The sequence below is a fragment of the Atractosteus spatula genome, chromosome 2 (genome assembly GCF_055471065.1).
Source record: "Atractosteus spatula isolate fAtrSpa1 chromosome 2, fAtrSpa1.hap1, whole genome shotgun sequence".
Classification (NCBI taxonomy): domain Eukaryota; kingdom Metazoa; phylum Chordata; class Actinopteri; order Semionotiformes; family Lepisosteidae; genus Atractosteus; species Atractosteus spatula.
The window spans coordinates 61,093,912-61,115,505 of record NC_142707.1 but is presented as its reverse complement, the minus strand read 5'-3'; the positions used below and the strand labels follow the sequence as shown (position 1 = coordinate 61,115,505).

Genomic DNA, 21,594 nt, shown 5'->3' with positions numbered 1-21,594 from the left:
ACTTGAAATGATGATTCATGAACCATCCATTGATTCCAACAAGACGGTTTATGATGGTTAATGGTTGATGATTTTTGATGAAACTCCAGGAATTCAATATTTTTCCTCTGATTTTCCCTTCCAGAAGAAAGTATGGCCTCCTCTATGTCCTTCCCTGCCTCTCTTGTTTCACTCTGGGCAGTGATGCTGATGTCATATCTCCAGAGTTCCTGGGCCACAAACAGGATGGCATTCTGGCCAGTAATTGCTTGACCAGTCCTTGTGAATCCATTTGTCTTCTGCCCATTCTACCATTGAAGATTTGGTTACTAGAGCCCTAAGGGGAATTCCAACAGACATTCATGGTAACCAAAGCACTTGTCCCTTGTAATTCTGAACCTACTTTACTCATTGCCCATGTTCTGAGGCAAGGATAAAGGACAGGACTTTGGAACCCTGCAAGCATTTTATTGAGAAGCCAAACATCGCTGCAGAATTACCACTATGTATTCCTTTATATTAATAAGTATTTTCTTTATTCATAGGTGTGTGCAGGAAAGAAGCAAGTGCTCTTCATTGGGATATCATGTGGTTTATCGGTAGGAACTGTTATATATTTATGTATGTATTTTCTTTTATTCTTAAAGTTGAGATATATTATTCAAACTTTAGTAATTACAAATATAAAGTATATATACTGTATATAAGAATAAGTAACAGGTAATAGGTTTATTCCATGCTGAAAAGAGAAGAAAGAAAACACACCGTTTTGGCTGTGGAGCCTTCTTTGGGTAGGAGAATAAGTATATTCCTATTTTGTCACATAGCAAAAAAAAGGTGTATTAGTATGTAACAGTTGTCTACTTTTTTATTATTTTTTACTTGTTCTACTCTAGTTATTTCTTATTTCTTTTTAATACCTTTCACAATGCTGTGTTTTTACTTTTTCAATCTGAAGGCTCCTTTTATTGCTGGACAATTAGATTTCTGTATGAACAATCTAAATGTCTTCACCCCTGTGTTGGTTGGATTTAATCCTACGAACATGGCAAGGTAAGACTACATTATCCCAATATGTTATTTGCAGCTTTGAATAAGGAATAGTATTGCATTTGTAAATAATTAAAAATACATCCACAGTGCCCAATGTGAAAAATGGTTTGGTTTCCTCAGCTTAAATAATTTAAGCTATACTCAGCAATTGATATATCCAGGAATCAAAGCTGTTTTCTCAAAAACTGAAATGTTCTGTCTATACTGTATGTCAACTCCATAATTATCCTTTTCTTTCAGGTTAAGCTGTTTGGCAAGGTAAAGTAACTGCTCTAGAAATAATAATCTGAGCAGTTGCATAACAAACACAATTTGTATTTTCTCATTCCTGATATTCCTGATATTTCTGATATTTTTTGAATGCAGGTGCTCTCAATTTCTTTCTTGTAATATAGGAATGAAATCATTGAGGGTTGGCATCTGACATTCTACCAGGTAGCTGAGAGGATGCAGGAGCTGCAGAAGAACTATAGAGCCTTCATATTGAACCCTGCTGTTGGAGTAGGTGTTCTTTGAGTCATCTTAATAGTCATGCATTAACATATTGCTTTTAATTTTCATTTACTATGGTTCACATGAAAAGCTGCTGTTCTTCTAAATTGAATATGGAACAGTACCATAAACTAAATGAAGCTTTGCCATGTAAATAGGTCTGGAATTGAAACAAACAATAGAATGGTAATCATTGCAGATTATACCAGAGAATACCATATTATTGATTCACTGGTAATTAACATTAATGATATACAGTACTTAGAGAGCTACCTCTCCACCCGGGCTTTTGCACTTCAGTATGAAAATGACTCATTTCACCTGATAGGCAACAGTGAACTATGCAAGATTAATGAAGATAAAAAATGTACACCATGAGTTTCCAGAGAAATGCCACAAGGGGATGATGGGGTGGTGGGAGGGATTCAAATTACTATGTTCAGTGTTATGCTAGAATCATTATTATCAGTTATACTGTACATATTTGAGTAGAAGTAGGTGAGGTTAGGGTTTCACCTCCTCCTGGACTTTATTTAAAACACCTTTTCAGTATTTGGCTTCCCACTAATTAAGATCGAGAAGAGAAGACATTAACATTAGAAAATAGTAGTGTTTCACCTGGGCCTGGAGTGGCTTGCAGCCTGATGTTGCCATGGGAACTCAGGGCATTCCCATGAGTGCTCACCAAATACAGGCCCCGTGAGAATGCTCCCGGCCATCTCTCTAGTCCAGCTTCAATCCACAGTATCTATCAGGCAGCAAGTGCCTGAATGATCGGCCTGCACTAGAGTGATGCTCCAACATTGAGCTCCCTAGAGCTCTGAGGCCACTGGCTCTACTCTGTTCTCCCAAACCACAAGCATTAGTTCACAACAGCCTCAATCTATCAGTGTTTCACTTAATTTCTGCACTGACAGCCCTCCACTAGCTACCTCGCTACCTTCACACAAGACAGTCCTCAAACAGTTTTTTTGGCAGCCCTTCTCTCTCCAAGACTGTCAGCCTGCCTGTCTGCTCATCTCTCATCACTAGCTGGGTCAGTCTTGCTGCGAGGGTTGTGGGTTCAAGTCCGAGCTGTAGTCACTGCTGCTGTACCCCTTGAATGAGGTACTTTACGTCTATTGCTTAAGAGCACCCAGTTGTATATGTGGCAGCCAGCATTGTCTGGAGGTTAATCCAATGGCCCAGAGTCTAGGGGAGGAGGGATTGACAGTCACATGCTATATTGTTAACTTAACACAGCAAAAAACAGGATGATTTCTGACCTGGTAAGCTTCTTGGTGTGGACTTTACCATTTTATTGTCGGGATGCATCGAGGTAATTAACAATTTAGCACAAGTGCAATTAAAACAATCCTGATTACAAGTCCTGTTCTGACTGTTCTGGCTTTTCTGGAGCATAATGGCCACCTTAACATAAATATATACTGTATATATGTACATACAGTATATACTGTATATTTAAACACCTACTGTACACTGAGGGCTTGTTTGATTATCATTTGAAATGCTAAAGCACAAATAAAGACCTAATGGTGCAGTACTGAACAGAAAATACATAATTATTTTCTATTTTTCATTTGATTGATTACAGATTAAATTAAATGACTTTAGAACTTTGTGGTTTATAATATTTCTAACCCACTGAGCAAGCTCACATCAACAGAAAAGTCACCTACAACCTCACAATCACGGCTGCTGCTTGCTTTTGCTCTCATCTGATTCTTCTGATTTTCTTCACAGTGGTGTGATGGAGCCCAAAATCTATCAATCCCCTGAGACTTATGTATGCAGTTTTCCACATGTGAAGATTTAAGATACTATATTTAAATGCATGAAAAAATAAATATGCAGAATCTGAGCTTAGGTTTAGTGATAAGTGATTTTTGCCTCATTAAAATTAATGCCCCGATTACATAAATAGACAGTCACAAAACTGTCACAGTGTTTTAGTTTTCTTTATTGGGACATTGTTGTCATGTTACAAGCTGGTAATCGACAATTGTACATTCTGGCGGTTATCTAGAATTTCAAGGTTGTAGAACATCAGACCACCACAGTGGTCAGCCCACATCAGAAAGATTTGAAGCAAAATAATTCAAAATTCACCTTTAAAATGAATCGTATTGAATGGATTTGAACTTCATATATCTGTGTTGCAAAATTGATTAATTGTCAGAGGGTTGTTCAGATGTTGCTGGGAAAAATTATCAGACGGACAAAGTGTCACAATAGCAATTTGCTGCTGCAGACAACTATCAGGGGTCATTTTATACCAGTGTGAAGTGCTGGGGTGTGGTTAGGGTGCATTGACAGATTGTCATGGAGGTAAATTATCAAGGATCAGCTCTTTTATTGTGAATTGCTGGGGACTGTCTGTGAATCACATCTACAGTACCCGTATATGGTGTGTAAAGGAAATGTACAGTATATTTGTACTGTATATATCTAATGCATATTGTTTTCTCTTTGTTAGCCTGAAGCCATCACTGGTTCTTCCCGCATGAAAGCTGGGAGTGCAACAAAAATAATGTTAGAAATTCTTTTCCTAGCAGCCCACAGAGCTGCTTTTAGCAGCAAAGAAATCACAGCTAAGTCAGTATATTCATCATTATTATCATTATTATTGTCGTTGTTGTCACTGTTGTTGTTATGTGGAACGTTTTTATGAGTACACTTTACATTGTTCATTAAAGATGTAGTGGTCTTACCCACATTCACAGCATTAAAGCATCATATGCAATGATACAGTATATGTGTCCACAATAGCAGAACATTTTTATTATATCATTTAATGCACAGCTAAGTCAGTTTATTCATTATTATTATTATTGTCACTGTTGTTGTTATGTGGAATGCTTTTATGAGTACACTTTACATTGTTCATTAAAGATGTAGTAGTCTTACCCACATTCACAGCATTAAAACATCATATGCAATGATACAGTATATGTGTCCACAATAACAGAAAAATGTTATTATATCATTTAATGCGCATGTTAAAAAACTGATCATTCCACTGTGTAAGCTTTGGTGTTGTAGGTGGGGGTTGATTGTTCTTTGTATCTTACAGTGGTATTTTGGATTGTCTGCAAGCTTACGAAAGAGTCCATAAAGTCACTTACTCTCAGAGTAAAAAGATTTCTGTATTAGTAAATCAAGTGGGAGAAAGGTAGGATGTCTATCTTTTTATCATTTTATTGTTGTTTTGCTATGCATCATTTATAGATCTCTATAATTGAATACAAAGTGATGTATTTACACTTTATATTAGACACACTTATTGAGGAAGAAACTTTTTATTGTAGATAATATTCTTCAATTATATCAGCTACAGACCTACCGTGTGCTTGCTATTGTTTTCCATTAAATTAGAAACATCAGTTCTAAATCTTTATTTCCTGTTTTTTGTAATAGCTTGCAGAAAGGGGGACATGTATATTACATTGGTTGGCAAACTTTAGGAGTAATGGGGATCATTGATGCCAGTGAATGTCCACCCACTTTTGGAGCAGGTAACCAACGTTTCCCTTTTTTTATAGATCCATGCTCTAATTTGATGGGCCTGAGAGCAAAGGACATCACACCTAGTTAAATAATTTTGAATGGGTTCATTTCAGTATAATTCAAGAACATATGGAAATAACTTGTGCCAATATCTCAGTCCACTAAGGTGTATACAGTATAAAGTGATAAATGATCAAACTTGCTGGCATTATTAAAAATATTGGAGAAAGCTTAGCGAAGTATTAAATGCTTGGTCAGTTCAACTTCAGGAAAGGTCCCAAAATGCCTTTGTCTGCATCAAAAATGTTCATTTTAACCAAATAGTTAAACTGAATAATACCGAATAGAGTATTCATAAATGATCAGAATCATACAAGCTTTTAGTTTAAACAAGGGCTACTGTAACATATAATGTTACTTGAGTGATAATATGAGGCTCTTTGACATGTAAGGGCAAGTGAAAACTAAAGGATTTATTACATTTTGATCATTATAGACGTTGGTGATGTTCGTGGATTTATCAACAATGGATATAAAGAAATGGACAACAAAGAAGGGAATATTGCATCACTTGTAAGTTGCTGAAGCTTCTAACATAAAGCATGTCATGGTGCCTTTCTCTTTTTATTCAAAAATTGTTTGAACAATGAGTAAATGTTATACAGTACATATTACAGGTCTTTGTGTAAGACCTGAAGCCAGTTTGTGCATTCCTCCCAGATTGTAAAATAGATGCTAGAAAATGAAGTCATGAGGAGATGGAACATGTATCATAGCTTCTCAAAGAGCACATGTCTTGATAAAACAGGATGCCATTTCATTATTAAAGAGACACCAAATAACCCTTACTTGTATGCAGGGGAAGATGAACCCTGTTGAATAAAATTGCTCAAGGCAAACCGAGAGATGTCCCAATAAAGTATTGTTGCAATTCACCAACCTGCATGCTGATATACAGTATGACGGTTACCTGTATGTGCACATAATTCACAAAGTAACTACTTTGTTGCAATGTATAACTCCGCTGAAATGAGATTTATTTTAAATTATTTTACCTTTATGAGTTATAATGATTGAGAGATCTCTGCTTCAGGCACATGACATTTTAACTCTTATCTAAGAATATTGCTAGTATTTCTGATTGTTTTAATACTGTGCATGTTATTTGATGGTAGCAGGGAAGTTTAAGTTAAGTTTAAGTTATATTTTTAGCTGACAGTGATCAAGACCGTTCCCAAAAATCTGCCTTCAACTGGCTGAGTGCACTGAGGTAGAGTACAGACAGGGCTTCCATGTCTTTCTGACAAACGATTTCTCCTAAAACGTGCGGGGTGCCTGCACTCTTGCCGTGAAATTAGTAAGAGATGCACATCTTTTCCCTACTTCTCCTCTGCACTCTCCTTGCAATATGTCAAATGGAGAGGGGCTCTGCACATCTCAATGTCTACTGGGTCATTGCCAGAAAATCCTGTTTTAAATCAACTGCTGATTCCAAATCAGGAGGGATTATACGGTAACAGTCAATCATTTAAAGAAATGCAAAGCTGAAAGTTGCTGATGAACGATGTCCATCAAAAATGTTTTCTAAAGTATTTTAAAATATAAGCATATTCATCCAGTCTATAAAATACACAATTCACGGTATGCTGAACTGTATTTTACTAATATTAACACATTTATACTATTTATCTAATCTATTTTTAGGGCCCAGGGTTCTGTATTGCCCATGATGATTTTGTGAGGAACATTCTGCCGCATGTTAATGACAATGACACAGTTCTTTTCCTTTTTACACTGGATGGTAGGTAATTGTTTAATTAAATTATCTTTTTTTTTTAATTTAGTGTATTCTTTTAGCCCTGTGATGGACTGGCATCCCATCTGGCGTGTTCCCTGCCTTTCTCCCTCTGCTTGCTGGGATAGGCTCCAGCACTGACCCTGAGCTGGAAGAAACAGTTAGAAAAAGGGTGGATGTGCAGTATTCTTTTTTTGTATTGAAATGATATGTTAAGTGAAAAAGTATGCCAGGTATAGGTCAATAAAATTATCCATAGAATGTGATTTGTCTGTCTGTCTATGTCTATCCACTAATATCTGAATGGTGAGTTACAGCTTGTGAAATATCTAAAATATCCTGGCTAAAATATCCTGGTATAATTTAAAAAGTCAGAGACTCACATCTAACACAGGTACAAGGTTCCAAATATTCAAAGCAAACACAAAGTAAAACAGATTCATGCCCATGCTTTATAACAATGTTCTTAGTAGTTCAGGTGGGTAGCTCCGTCAGCATGCGTAGGCTGCAAAGGAAGAAGTAATAGGTTTATTCCATACTGAAAAGAGAAGAAAGAGAACACAACATTTCAGCTATGGAGCCTTCTCAAGAAGAATGTTTTCAGGCGAAGAAGGCTCCACAGCCGAAACGTTGCGATTTCTTTCTTCCCTTTTCAGCATGGAATAAACCTATGACTAGTTCTGTTCTTGTCAACAGCTTTGCCTTTCTGTCCCAAATAACCTGATTGCGTGTAGATACCATGTTTGAGTGTTCTGTACTTTCAGTTTACATTTCATCCAGCCACAATAGTTCCATTCAGCAGAGAAGTCCCTCAGGTGCTACTTGGTTACTTCGAATCTTTGTATTTTTGCATGGAGTTCCACCATGAGACCCAGATTCATGAGGTCAACTTCAAATAGCAGTCCTGGAGACTTTGCTTTCTGATGTAAAATTGTTGAAGGTTCTCTGTTTTTGTCCATGCAAAAACATAGCAACACAGATCATTCATTTTAGACATACAGATGCAGCCATTCAAAGTGCGCGTCACAGACACGTACCGCAGGTGACGTCGCTCAGTATGACGCAAGATGACGCGTGGCACCGCAGTACGTGATTGGTTGACCGACAGGGGCACTCGTGGTCCGTTGGTCTGTCGTAGAAAGACTTACAGTAAAAACGTCTTTGCTGTGCCCGTTGTAGATATTGAATTTTACCACTGAAGGGAAATCTTAGTAGCTGAGCATAAAAAGAATAGGAGCATACTGTAACGCGTGTGAAGGCCATAAACGATATTAATTTTGGAACATAAACATACAGTATATACTGTAGCTGGTCTTGGTACTTTAAAGAAAAAAATACACACCAGTATTCCATTTCTCCCTAAACATTTTAAGCTTTGAAGTCTTTAACTAACATGATACCGGAGTCAACAAGCATACTTTTAGAATTTGATTAAAAGGGAATATAATATGGAATCGCGTATCTAAAGAATTTAATAACGGTATTCGTGTGCTGCGACAGGGCTGTGTAGGGCTTTTTCGCCTGCCTGTTCATGCGAGCTGTCTTCTAGCCGGCTGGTCTAGGTGCGTGACTAGCAACTGGGAGGTTGTGTGATCGAATCCAGCTGGTGCCGGACTTTTCTTTTAACAAACATTTCTTCGAAAAAATAGAATAGCGATATTATGGACAATAAATTGACTTTTATATTTCAAAATATCGCAACATGAACGATATTTGCGATATTTTGAACATATCTTCCCTTCTGACAGCGGTTCCTCCTTCTATTGTGTGTGTGTGTGCAACAGAGTAAATTTTTATAGAGAAATGGAGGCTGGACAGTATGCGTTACAATATAAACATTTATATTGATTTAAATCGTGTTCTGATTTAAATCGCAAACGCGTGTTTAATTATGTGTTTTTTAATCATAATCAGGCTAATGCATTTCTACATTTTCTGTATGAACCAGCTTAGAGGTTCATACAGAAAGACAGCTTGTGTTTAAATTGAGTGTAAGGTAATTTATGCTTCTAAAGTCATGGTCAGCATTTATTATTGTACTGTGCTGTAAACTTTTTCTGTGCCTAGTCACATTATTTTATAGCGTTTTTATTGCGTTATTAAATCCGGTGGCGCTGTGTGTTAGAGTAGTTTCCTGACTCCCTTGTCACATGGTCTGTGATTGAATCCCATAGAACTATGACTTTATTTTTTAACAAACATTTCTTTGAAAAAATGAAACGTTTCCCTTGGTCAGAGATTAAATAAAACCTCACTCGCACCAAACAAATTTATATTTCTAAATATCACAAAATACGTTCATTGTCTTCCAATCGAGTCGAGTTGACATTGGAAGCCTGCCACACCCGGACTGTTAAACCAACGCATTAGCACGTCAAAGCCCATCGAGGGTATTGAGCCAGTATTGCCTTTAGTATTCCCCCCTCTCCCCTCAATTCAATTCAATTCAAGGTGTTTTATTTGCATGACAGATGGGTACAAGCAGTGTTGGGTATGTATATTGTAACGCTTACGGCAGACAGGCACTGTGTAAGAGCCGGCGCACCAGAGCAGCGCACCGAGGGAGCGTCTGCATTTCTAACTTAGTTTTTAAAATTAGTCAAGCAATATGAAGCATCTCCTTTTACTTAGTGCCTGAGCATAAAAAGAATAGGAGCATACTGCAACGCGTGTGAAGTCCATAAACGATATTAATTTTGGAACTTAAACATACAGTATATGGCTGGTCTCGGTACTTTAAAGAAAACATACACACCAGTATTCCATTTCTCCTAAACATTTTAAGCATCGAAGTCTTTAACTAACGCGATACCGGAGTCAACAAGCATACTTTTAGAATTTGATTAAAAGGGAATATAATATGGAATCGCGTATCTCAAGAAATTAATAACGATATAATTATATTCATGTTGCAAAAGAACTGCAACGGACATAAAAACTCCCTTGCTTTTAACAGAGCGTTCCATAATTTCTAACTACGAAAATGCCAGGTGAAAGGATTTGTAAACATATTTTGTTAAAGCAAGTCAGAACCCATTCAGAGCCTACATTACATTTTAGCGTTTCATTCTGAGCAGAAGACCCTCACACCTGAAGAAGGGGGAGGTGTTTTTCGCTGGAAATCTCGCCTGCTTCTACTTTACAACCGGAGTGCTGGCTGTGACGAATTAAACCGGTATTACAGGTTACAATCACAGACCATGTGACATGGGAGTCAGGAAACTAACACAGCGCCACCAGATTTGATAACGCTATGAAAACGCTATAAAATAATGTGACTAGGCACAGAACAAGTTTACAGCACAGTACAAAAATGCTGACCATGACTTTAGAAGCATAAATTGCCTTACACTCAATTTAAACACAAGCTGTCTTTAGCCCTCTAAGGTGGTTCATACAGAAATGTAGAGATCCAGGCTCAGAACACACAGCTTCATTAGCGAATACATATGCAGGACAACTAGAGAAGACGTTTTACAGAGGATGGATTTTTAGAAACATCCCATCAGTGACATCACTGAAGTCAACTCCTAGGTACTGTAACTGTCGTGTGGATAGTTTCACAAGAATCAGACAAAGGTTTAAGCATCGCTTGTTCTAGATAAAACTGCAAAAAAAAACAACAACCCATAATGTACTTCTTTGCGGCTCTGTTTGCCCAAATCATATATTCACAACGTGAAATCTAGAAAATAATATTACGTAACCAAAATCCGCAATATGGAAACAGAACCTGTGTAATTGTTGATAGATGATGTACTCGTAACATTTTTTCAAGACGAACTACAACATTTAAAAAATGACTTGTATGTACTTGATATCTCTAATCAATCCACGGGTCCCAGCACGAAACGAAAGTAAAACGCATACCGTTTCGCGCTTCTTATTAGTTGCTCAAAAGTAATTTGACCGTATGAAATGCATAATATAAACCTAGAAACATATACGTGAGTAGTACTTAAGCACTGTAGTATCGGTGTTAAGACATACCTCTCAAATACTGTAAATCAAGTTAAAAATATCTCAAGATTCTGGTCATAATGAAACCATGTTTCGTGTATGTTTTCTTTAAAGTACCGAGACCAGCCATATACTGTATGTTTATGTTCCAAAATTAATATCGTTTATGGCCTTCACACGCGTTGCAGTATGCTCCTATTGTTTTTATGCTCAGCTACTAAGATTTCCCTTCAGTGGTAAAATTAGATATGAATATTCAATACTTAAACGGGCACAGTTAAGACATTAAATATACATATACATACTGTATACAGTACAGTTTGCATACGGTAATATGTTTATGTCCCTAAATCAATCTCTTTTATGAGCATGTGAAAGGCATGGTGAATCACTGTACTTTGCATGATTGGAAAAAAATGCGTGATTGCGAAATGCTGTGGCGTTACTTTTACAAAGACGGTCAATGAAAAAAAGAATGTGGACCAGGGCAATACTTTGAGTTTACAGCTTGTCCAAGGTCATTTATTATTAATACTATTATTAATATCTTCGTTAAAGACTTTGATGGCTACAGCTCAAACATGAGAGGTTGAGCTTTATTAGCTCCACCTTGCGGAAATTCCGGATACTATTATTTTGCTAGCGGTATTTACCGGTAACTCGCGGTATTTACCGGTAGCTTGCGGTAGACTGCGTACAGCGTACCGGAAAATAATGCGGTATCGCCCGCGCATTTTGAATGGCTGCATCTGTACAGTGCAGTATACTGTAACTTTAATTTTATTTTTAAATTTCAATTTAAGTAGAGTAGCATTTATTTAGCTAAACCTACTACTAAATATATATTTTTTTATCAAGGGTATAATTTTAGGAGACACCTGTATATGGACATACATATATAAATATTAAGTTCCTAATTTGTTTGAATTGATCACTTTAGATGACCTGTCTGAAATTGATAAGCTGGCGACCCAGATAAGCGCAAACACTTCAAATCTTCATGCAGTTGCCCATTCAACTGCTGGACACTATGTTCCTGTAGGTAATTCTTACCATTTACTTATCTTCCTTTGTTCAATTGAGGTAAAATTTTCAATCAGGTTGGTGGGATCACATTGCTCCACCTGTAGCGGCACATACCTGAGTGTACTGTAGGTCACAAGTTCAAGACAGAGCCATGTCACTGTGACTAAGATTCCCCAAGTGTTGGTATGCAATTTCCAAAGTACTGCAGAGAGAAGAGTGAAATTAGATAACCTGGGTTCTTTTGACTCTCAGTGACATCCGCAGCCTCCTGGGCATCTGTAACGAAGGGTGTTGGAGCTAAATCCCTGTCACTGGGCCGTGTAAGAAATGAGGAGCTCAAAGATACTCCTTCATTGTCGCCAGAGTCCCTTGACTGAAAGCTGAGTCATACAATACATCCAATTGGCTCACACAAACATGTGTGGGGAAAACAAAAATATTTGGAGTTTCTCGTTTTTAAGTTAATTACTGTATATTAAAGACACAGCTTCTTTAAATACATCAGTTGTACAAGTTCATTACAATGCTGACAATTTCAATTACGATACAACAGTATGTAAAGAAAGGTTTCTCATCAATAGATAAATAAGGGGACTATTCCAATAATAATAATAATTAATAATTGATAATGTGATTAATATTTACATAAAGTGTAATATATTGGGTTTATTACATAAACCATTTCCTTATTATTATGTTGATACTGCTGTGGTTAACAATAATAAAATGGTGAAACATTAAACAAATGAAATTTATTTTATTTTGTTTTCATTTCAGGAGAATGTTAAAAAATTATTTGCATCCATTATAAGCATCACATGGCCCATTGTATTCTCTGAATATGAAGGCTGTTTTGTACAGGTAAAATACTCAAACTTTTTGTTCCACATTTACAATAACTATAAGATTCTTTCAGCATTCTTTTTTTTCATATGAATCATTCACAGTAAGCATGAATAGAAAGTAATGGCAGAGAGGCCAGAATTCAGGAAAGGCTTTTTTAAGTCTCATCTCCTTTACAATCTAGGTCTGTCTCATTCCAGTATATGGCAGTAAAACTAGAAACCAGATGATTTTTAACCAGCATCAGGCAACCTCCCTGATCACAGAGCAGGAGATACAAGACAAACTCCAAGCTGTCGTACCATGGAAGGCCTGTGGCCAAGATGGAATCAACAACAAGATTCTAGAGATAAAGCAGCTCCGAGCTGCAGCAAGACTTGCTCAAACACTTTAATCTTTCCCTGAGGCCTGGAATTAAGGACTAATTGCCTCCAACCATAAAAGTGATGACAGACTTGACCCTAATAACTGCTGGTGTTACTGTGTCAACAGTAACAAATGGAAGGTATTCTGCAGTATCATGAATGCTCTAACATTGGCATTCCTTACCAAGAGCAATGTCCTGAGTAAGATCGGCTTCCCACCAAACTGCCACACATCTTATCACATTTACACTCTACACACACTTTCAAACAAACAATGAAACAATGGGGAAAAAATGCTGCTTTACTGATTTAAAAGCGATTCAGTTTGGCACAAAGGACTGTTTTACAATTTTTTTTCAAAATGGTATTGGATGTAAAGCCTATGATTAAATCAATATGAAGAGAATAGGTGCGTAGTGCAAATCAGAAACACAAAGACAGAATTCTTCATTTAGGGTCATGGGATGAGACAGCACTACAGCCTGAGGTCAATGCTGTTCAATATTTATAGTTAATAGAGGTATTGGAATAGTCTGCAGCACCTGGCCAGAGTTATGGTTTTATAGAAGGAAATTTTACCACAACAGGCCCTGCTGAGCCATGAACTAAGCCCAGAGATCTCCCTCACCAGGTGGTCCTGAAGCTCGCTTGCACCATCCAAAAGGACAGCACAACTACAGTGCCTTGCGAAAGTATTCGGCCCCCTTGAACTTTTCAACCTTTTGCCACATTTCAGGCTTCAAACATAAAGATATAAATTTTTTATTTTATGTGAAGAATCACCAACAAGTGGGACACAATTGTGAAGTGGAACGAAATCTATTGGATTTTTGAAACTTTTTTAACTAATAAAAAAATGAAAAGTGGGGCGTGCAAAATTATTCGGCCCCCTTGCGTTAATACTTTGTAGAGCCACCTTTTGCTGCGATTACAGCTGCAAGTCGCTTGGGGTATGTCTCTATCAGTTTTGCACATCGAGAGACTGAAATTCTTGCCCATTCTTCCTTGCAAAACAGCTCGAGCTCAGTGAGGTTGGATGGAGAGCGTTTGTGAACAGCAGTTTTCAGCTCTTTCCACAGATTCTCGATTGGATTCAGGTCTGGACTTTGACTTGGCCATTCAAACACCTGGATACGTTTATTTGTGAACCATTCCTTTGTAGATTTTGCTGTATGTTTGGGATCATTGTCTTGTTGGAAGATAAATCTCCGTCCCAGTTTCAGGTCTTTTGCAGACTCCAACAGGTTTTCATCCAGAATGGTCCTGTATTTGGCTGCATCCATCTTCCCCTCAATTTTAACCATCTTCCCTGTCCCTGCTGAAGAAAAGCAGGCCCAAACCATGATGCTGCCACCACCATGTTTGACAGTGGGGATGGTGTGTTGAGGGTGATGAGCTGTGTTGCTTTTACGCCAAACATATCGTTTTGCATTGTGGCCAAAAAGTTCGATTTTGGTTTCATCTGACCAGAGCACCTTCTTCCACATGTTTGGGGTGTCTCCCAGGTGGCTTGTGGCAAACTTTAGACGAGACTTTTTATGGATATCTTTGAGAAATGGCTTTCTTCTTGCCACTCTTCCATAAAGGCCAGATTTGTGCAGTGTAAGACTGATTGTTGTCCTATGGACAGACTCTCCCACCTCAGCTGCAGTTCTCTGCAGTTCATCCAGAGTGATCATGGGCCTCTTGGCTGCATCTCTGATCAGTCTTCTCCTTGTCTGAGCTGAAAGTTTAGAGGGACGGCCAGGTCTTGGTAGATTTGCAGTGGTCTGATACTCCTTCCATTTCAAGATGATCGCTTGCACAGTGCTCCTTGGGATGTTTGAAGCTTGGGAAATCTTTTTGTATCCAAATCTGGCTTTAAACTTCTCCACAACAGTATTACGGACCTGCCTGGTGTGTTCCTTGGTCTTCATGATGCTCTCTGCGCTTTCAACAGAACCTTGAGACTATCACAGAGCAGGTGCATTTATACAGAGACTTGATTACACACAGGTGGATTCTATTTATCACCATCAGTCATTTAGGACAACATTGGATCATTCAGAGATCCTCGCTGAACTTCTGGAGTGAGTTTGCTGCACTGAAAGTAAAGGGGCCGAATAATTTTGCACGCCCCACTTTTCATTTTTTTATTAGTTAAAAAAGTTTCAAAAATCCAATAGATTTCGTTCCACTTCACAATTGTGTCCCACTTGTTGGTGATTCTTCACATAAAATAAAAAATTTATATCTTTATGTTTGAAGCCTGAAATGTGGCAAAAGGTTGAAAAGTTCAAGGGGGCCGAATACTTTCGCAAGGCACTGTAAAACGCCACAAATCACAGCACATGCCAAACAACACTACCTTAATGAGTGGGACACAAAAATAAACACAATACAAACTTGAATGTCACCAGATCCTAAAAAGACAATACACACTGTCTAGCCATAGTAATTGGGTGACACAGGTGGACCTAGAGAGAGGACAAGCTATGCTCCCACTGCCAGCAGAGAGAAACAGAGACAGAAGTGTACTTTCTGATGCACTGTGAATGATACTCTGGGATTAGATAAGCATTCTCCGCTAAAATAAAAAGTCTTATCCCAGAATTCCCACACCTGCAGAATCAGAACAGCTTCCAATCCTACTGGGGGAGGGTGAAGGAGGGAGAGAACTCAGTAGAGCTGATAACCCAGTATGTGATCTCCTGTTACAGCCTGAGGAACAGTGAGCCTGTCTAACAATAAGGTTTTATGTTATGTATGTAAATGTACAATACATGTAAATGACTGTAAATAGTTTGGGTGGGTAGCTGCGTCAGCATGCGTAGTCTGCAAAGGAACAGGTAATAGGTTTATTCCATGCTGAAAAGAGAAGAGAGAAAACACAATGTTTCGGCTGTGAAGCCTTCTTCAAGAAGGCTTCATAGCCGAAACATTGTGTTTTCTCTCTTCTCTTTTCAGCACGGAATAATGACTGTAAATGTTTTGTTAATTGTATCTACTTTGGCAAAACGGTAATTCATCGATCATGCCAATAAAGCTCTTTGTATCTGAATTTTAGCTAACCCTGGTCCTGGAGGGCAGCAGTAAATGAGATTTTATACAGTAGGTAACATACAGTGCACATTGAACACAGACTGGAAATGTTGGTAATACAGACCACTTCAATAACCTGAATCAAATAAACTCATAAAGCATCCAAGATGAGAAGAAAACCAGAAAGTACAACAGCCTTCCAGGAGCAGGAGAAATAACAATAGGATAGAAAGTCTTAATGACAAATTCTTATTAATTTTGTCATGAATCTCAAGCCACAGGCAGATTCTGGAGACACAGAACAAGAAGTATCTTTACTAAACTGTACCTCATAGTGACTTTTCACAAGCTGAAGTCTGTCATTAATAATTGTGATCTGCACCAAGAGACTAATCTTACAGTATGTAAATAATACTGCAAACATTTTCAAAGTTTATTTTCCCCAATATTCAGAAGCTCCAAAGGGAGTTGTGCACAAAGTGGATTTTAAACATTATCAGCACGGGTGGCCACATCCTAAAAGGAAAGATTTACTACAACTACATGATGGATCTCAAAGTCAGCAACACCAAACTCTTCAGAAGAGCCCTTGCAATTCTCCAGGTAAAGAACAATGTCATATTGTAACTGAAATATAGCAGTACATCACATATTCCACACTCTGTAAACTACAGCCCAGGTCCTTGCACAAAACAATTTCAGTTTAGAAAGTCTTTTCTGTACGTATTATTAAGTCTGACATATTATTGAGCCTGCATATTTTATTTTATAAAAGGTTGCTCTAATACCAGAGTATAGACTTTTTAGGCTCATGCACCTTTGTAAACACCAAAGGTAATGAAAACCTTAAGAACGAGGAACTTTTTATTTTTTTTAAGAAAAAACAAAATGTATTTAAAATACATATCATATCTGAGAAAATGAATTACCTTTTCTTTCCTCTTGGGCACTGAATCACAAACACATCTTTGTTTAGTGCTTATATAAGGATTTATTTTTCCACAATCTGCAGTATATAACTTCATGATTGGTCATTTTTAACTGTCCTTTCTTCTATCTAGAGGGTCACCGGTCAATCCCGTTTGAGATGTCAGGAGGCACTTCTTCAAGCAATCTATGACACTGATGAGTTGACAGATCCCATAAGAACATCAGAAGTCACAAAACATACCCAAATGGCAAGTACAAAGAACCAAGTAAGTACTCAAACAGCAGAGTAATACTTTATATTTCCTCTTAATCAAAATCACTTCTGGCAACTGCTGAGATTGTAGATAGAGTTTGTTTTTTTATTTTCAATTAAACAATTATAAGAACATACAGTAAGAAGGGTTATGATCGTATCCGTTCTTAAACCATCTAGTGTGACTGATGGTCAGTAAAGGATCTCTTGGAGCTGTTTCTTAAAATGAACTAAAATATCAGCTTCAACATCATGATTGGGTAGCTTGTCCTGTACTCCAACAAGCCTTTGGGTAAAAAAAAAATCATAATTGTTTTCAAACACCAAACATATTTGTCCATGCAGTACAGTATGTTTGCTGGAGAGAAGGTAAAGATAGCATAAATAGAATTTCCTTCAACCTGTCATTGTAGGACATTCCTTTCAGCCTTTGAATATATCAAAATACTCTTCTCTTGAAGTCATATTTTTTTAAACATGGGTGACCAATATTGTACAGAATCGTCTTACTAGTGTACTGTAAAATTTCAATACTATTCACTTTAAATTCTAGTTTTAAATATATAAACCATAACTTTTACCATATGACAGACTTACAGTATGTTTTTCATAAGTCTACACTTCAAACATAGTGTTTTACATTTTATATCTAATGTTTTTATTGTTTCACCTGTATGCAATATGTTGCACCAGCTAATAAGTTGAGTTTTTTAGAAGGTTTTTTTTCATAAACTATATAGAGTTTTATCATTTTTTAATGTAATCTGCTGCTATAGTATAACATCTATTCAAGTCTTAATACAGCTGCTACAAAAGGTTTTCTTGATATTAGCATATACATAAGTGAAGTAGGTACTTTGTAAGTGCTAAGGTTTTTTGATGCCCAGTATAGTAACATTATTTTTTGGTCATATTTATACACATTTTTTGCACTGTAGTACATCTCAGATCTGAAAAGATAAAAAAGATGGCGTATTAATTTAGATGAGATATACTTATTTGATCAAATGCAAGAAGCATCTTATTATAAAGCACTACTTTTGCAGGATTTTGTTTTTCAGCCCTAAACAGTCATGTTCAAGTTCAGTCATGTTTGTATTGTTATGGTTTATTTTAATACTGTACATGTAGGTTTATTGCTGACAGCAGTGTCCAATTTCAACTTTATGAGTCATCAGTATAATTTATTTTTTGTTTTTATTTCATTCTCATGAAGTATGTCAGCTGATTTGTCTTTTCATCATGAGGCTTTTCACTAGTTTGCTCTGGATAGGGATTGCTGTTTTTAAATTTTAGATGTAATATGATGTGTTTTTCACTATTCAGCAATGTGCCAGATATATTTCACATCAATATATCACACGTTTTGACTTGGATTAAAAGTTTACATAGACACCAGTACTAAAAGTTTTTTTTTATTCTTAATGCAAAAGTAACTCAAATCAAAGTAATGAGGAAGGAAGACTTTATAGTATTTCATATTCATTTTTTGTGGATTCCAAACTGAGAAATTGTTGGAGAATGCATTATTTTATTTTCTCTCATTATCAGGTTATTATCAGATATGGGATATATCAGATGACGTTTCTTTAATAGATAGCAGTTCTGCTGCATGTGCACGGGAGCTTATGGTAGTGTTTGCTTCTTTGGCTGGAGATTGATTGGTTTACATATTATTGAAAGTAGATTAACATCTGATATTCTATTTTGCAGGTGGTGCCCACAGCAGTGGTGATCCTGGCACGGAATTGCCCACTTACTGAAGCCAGGTCTAGGCTGGATGCCCACCCAACGATGCGAGAGGCAATTGAAGCATGTTTGAGAGCAACAGGACGGAAAAGGACCGCCGACCAAATTGCAACAGGAATACATGGGGAAAACGAATGAGGATAAACACAGAAGGGCTAGTGCCTTGTCTTGAAATGGAAGAAAGCATACAAAATAATTGTGCACGTTTTGAAGAAAAGTATCTGGAGCGGTTAACAGTATCACAGCATATCACACTTTACAGCATTGCAACAGCAGGGTCCAGAGCTGTCACACATGTAAAACACAATTCAGTATCAGATCTGCAGGGTACAGCTACCCCACATAATGGATCTTGTGGTCCTGCATCGTCCCAATGTTCATGTATATACAGTTTATACAAGATTCATTACTGACATCTTGTCATCATGCAATTTTTTATGTATTTGGATTGTAAGATCTTGTGGTTTAGTGGCCATAACTGTTTCAAATTGGTATGGTTTTGGAACTGCAAGGGCCTTTTTAAGTATTGTTTTTTTTTCTCTCTCTCTGTTATTGAGTTTCTGTTTGTTTATCTCAGTCCACATTACAGTTTCTATAGAAAGTGCCACTATTTGAATAATTTAAAGGACCTCTAGAATATGTACAGTATTTAATGACAGTGCCCCTGGTTTTAGTTTTAAATCACTTGTTTCATTAGGAAAAATACAATACATCTGCCATAGATTTACGGAATGCAATAAGGTCAGGCACAAATCCAAAGCCGTTAATCTGATTCCCCAGTAGGTTCCCTACTATAGTGCAATGATGCTGCTTGTCCTGAGTTGGGATTTCATCACCTTTTCTCATTTGATCATTTCCTACTGTAGCTCACTAGAGCCACACAGTGGTGAATAAAGCTACTGTGTGTCACAAGGCCTGGCAGTCTTAGGGCTCAGGACTGATCACGGAATCAGTCTTGTGTATACAGATACTGTAATAACATTGGAGGTTAGAAGAAGAAATCAAATCACATATCACATTAGGTCCAGACATCTGTATGCAAGAAAATTTTGAAAATTTTAAAATTATGCACTCATTATCATTGGGGAATACCAGACATTACGTGATATCAAAGCAATAACCAGGTGGGAAACTTATAATTTACCATATGACACACAGCATTTTATGGCTACATGCTGATATTACAGACATGCGACTAAGAGTCCTGCCTGTGTCAACACAGAAAATACAGAACTCTCTCTGAGATCACAAGTCACAAGTACAGGGAAAAGAGGGAAAGATTTAAAGAAAATAAATCACTTTCTAAACATGTGTTCAACAAGTGAGAACGTATTTCTCTATTAAATACAGAGAATAAATAAACAACTTAGGATTTATTTAAGGTCAAAGGATAACACAAATCAAAATTTCCACAAACTCAGGTTCAATTCAATTTAACAAAGACAAGTCTTAAGGCCTAGGAACCAGTCCTCTCAGTGCTGGAGTGCTCAGTTACCTAGACAGATTCTGGTCTCTTAGGCTTTTGAATTAGGTTTTTCTCTGCGGTATCTCTTCTCCTCTGTCTCTCTTCTACTTTCTACTTTCACTGTTTTTTCCTGTCTTTCCTATTGATATTATATGAAGGATGACTTATTAATTTACAGTAACTGAGAATTGGTTTAGTATGATTTAGTATGATTTTAAGATAAACACAAATGTTTGGCCACCTGGACCTTTAGCCATTATGACTGTCTCAAGTGAGATACTGTATCAGATGCAGGGACAGATTTTAGTAATTGTTCTTTAAGGCTAGCCATCATCTTATGTTGTTAGAATGAAGTGTTTATCGGAATCGGACATGTTTGTTAATATTATTCAGCATTTAAATTGTATTTATATGTTAAATATGCAATCAATTCAGTACTGTTTGTCCATAATTGTTTCACTTTCAAATCAGCAATCATCTCTTACAGTATAGCAAACAAACTTGTATTTTCAATAGATTTACTGGTGTTTGAAAGGAATCCTCAAATTCTGTATATACAATAGATCATAAATTATGATGGTACACATATTAGAATTAGAAACCTTTAATTCTGCTGTTCATATGGAACATAAAAAAATATTACATGTATAATATTAACATATGGGGTATTGCATAAGCAATCATACAACATGATTTGTCATTAATGTTTGGTATGTGAGTACTGTATTTTTTCATGTTACTTTGATTTATTTGGTTATCAGCATTTTTAATGGTTGCTGATCATAAAATCATTTTTAGTAAACATTTCTTTATGTCAATAAGGCAGAGTCTATTACAAGCAAAAATGTTATATAATTAAATTATGTAATTAAAGGAAAGGTGTTAGTTGTTTAGTCTTATTGTAACAGAAAGAATAAGGTTCTGGATCCCGAGATGAAGTTAAACAGATGAGTTTCTTGCGTGCAAGGAACAATAAAGCCGAAGTCTTGTTTCCCGCAAGAAACAACAAAACCGAAGTATTGTTCAAAGTACCGGTACAAACTTTTAGTTTATATAGCATTTTCCTGCCGCTTCTGATGTCACTCAGTACTATGGTAAGGGGGGGGGTCACGGTGTTTGGCAGTTAACAGACCCTAGCCAAATGGTCAGTTAGATT

General features: G+C 36.9%; 1 protein-coding gene across 1 annotated transcript in view; it reads left to right on the top strand.

Annotated features, from left to right (window-relative positions):
• Nucleotides 1-21,183, top strand: part of gckr (glucokinase (hexokinase 4) regulator) — a 30,957-nt gene extending 9,774 nt beyond the window's left edge. The window contains exons 7-19 of the mRNA XM_088906023.1: nucleotides 525-578; nucleotides 938-1,032; nucleotides 1,428-1,533; nucleotides 4,001-4,119; nucleotides 4,598-4,696; nucleotides 4,942-5,039; nucleotides 5,528-5,604; nucleotides 6,736-6,832; nucleotides 11,727-11,824; nucleotides 12,590-12,673; nucleotides 16,495-16,644; nucleotides 17,103-17,237; nucleotides 18,938-21,183. Of these exons, the coding sequence (XP_088762149.1) occupies nucleotides 525-578; nucleotides 938-1,032; nucleotides 1,428-1,533; nucleotides 4,001-4,119; nucleotides 4,598-4,696; nucleotides 4,942-5,039; nucleotides 5,528-5,604; nucleotides 6,736-6,832; nucleotides 11,727-11,824; nucleotides 12,590-12,673; nucleotides 16,495-16,644; nucleotides 17,103-17,237; nucleotides 18,938-19,111 (1,386 nt within the window). The 3' untranslated portion in view covers nucleotides 19,112-21,183. The remainder of the gene's footprint in view (nucleotides 1-524; nucleotides 579-937; nucleotides 1,033-1,427; nucleotides 1,534-4,000; nucleotides 4,120-4,597; nucleotides 4,697-4,941; nucleotides 5,040-5,527; nucleotides 5,605-6,735; nucleotides 6,833-11,726; nucleotides 11,825-12,589; nucleotides 12,674-16,494; nucleotides 16,645-17,102; nucleotides 17,238-18,937) is intronic.
• The last annotated feature ends 411 nt before the right edge of the window (nucleotides 21,184-21,594 follow it).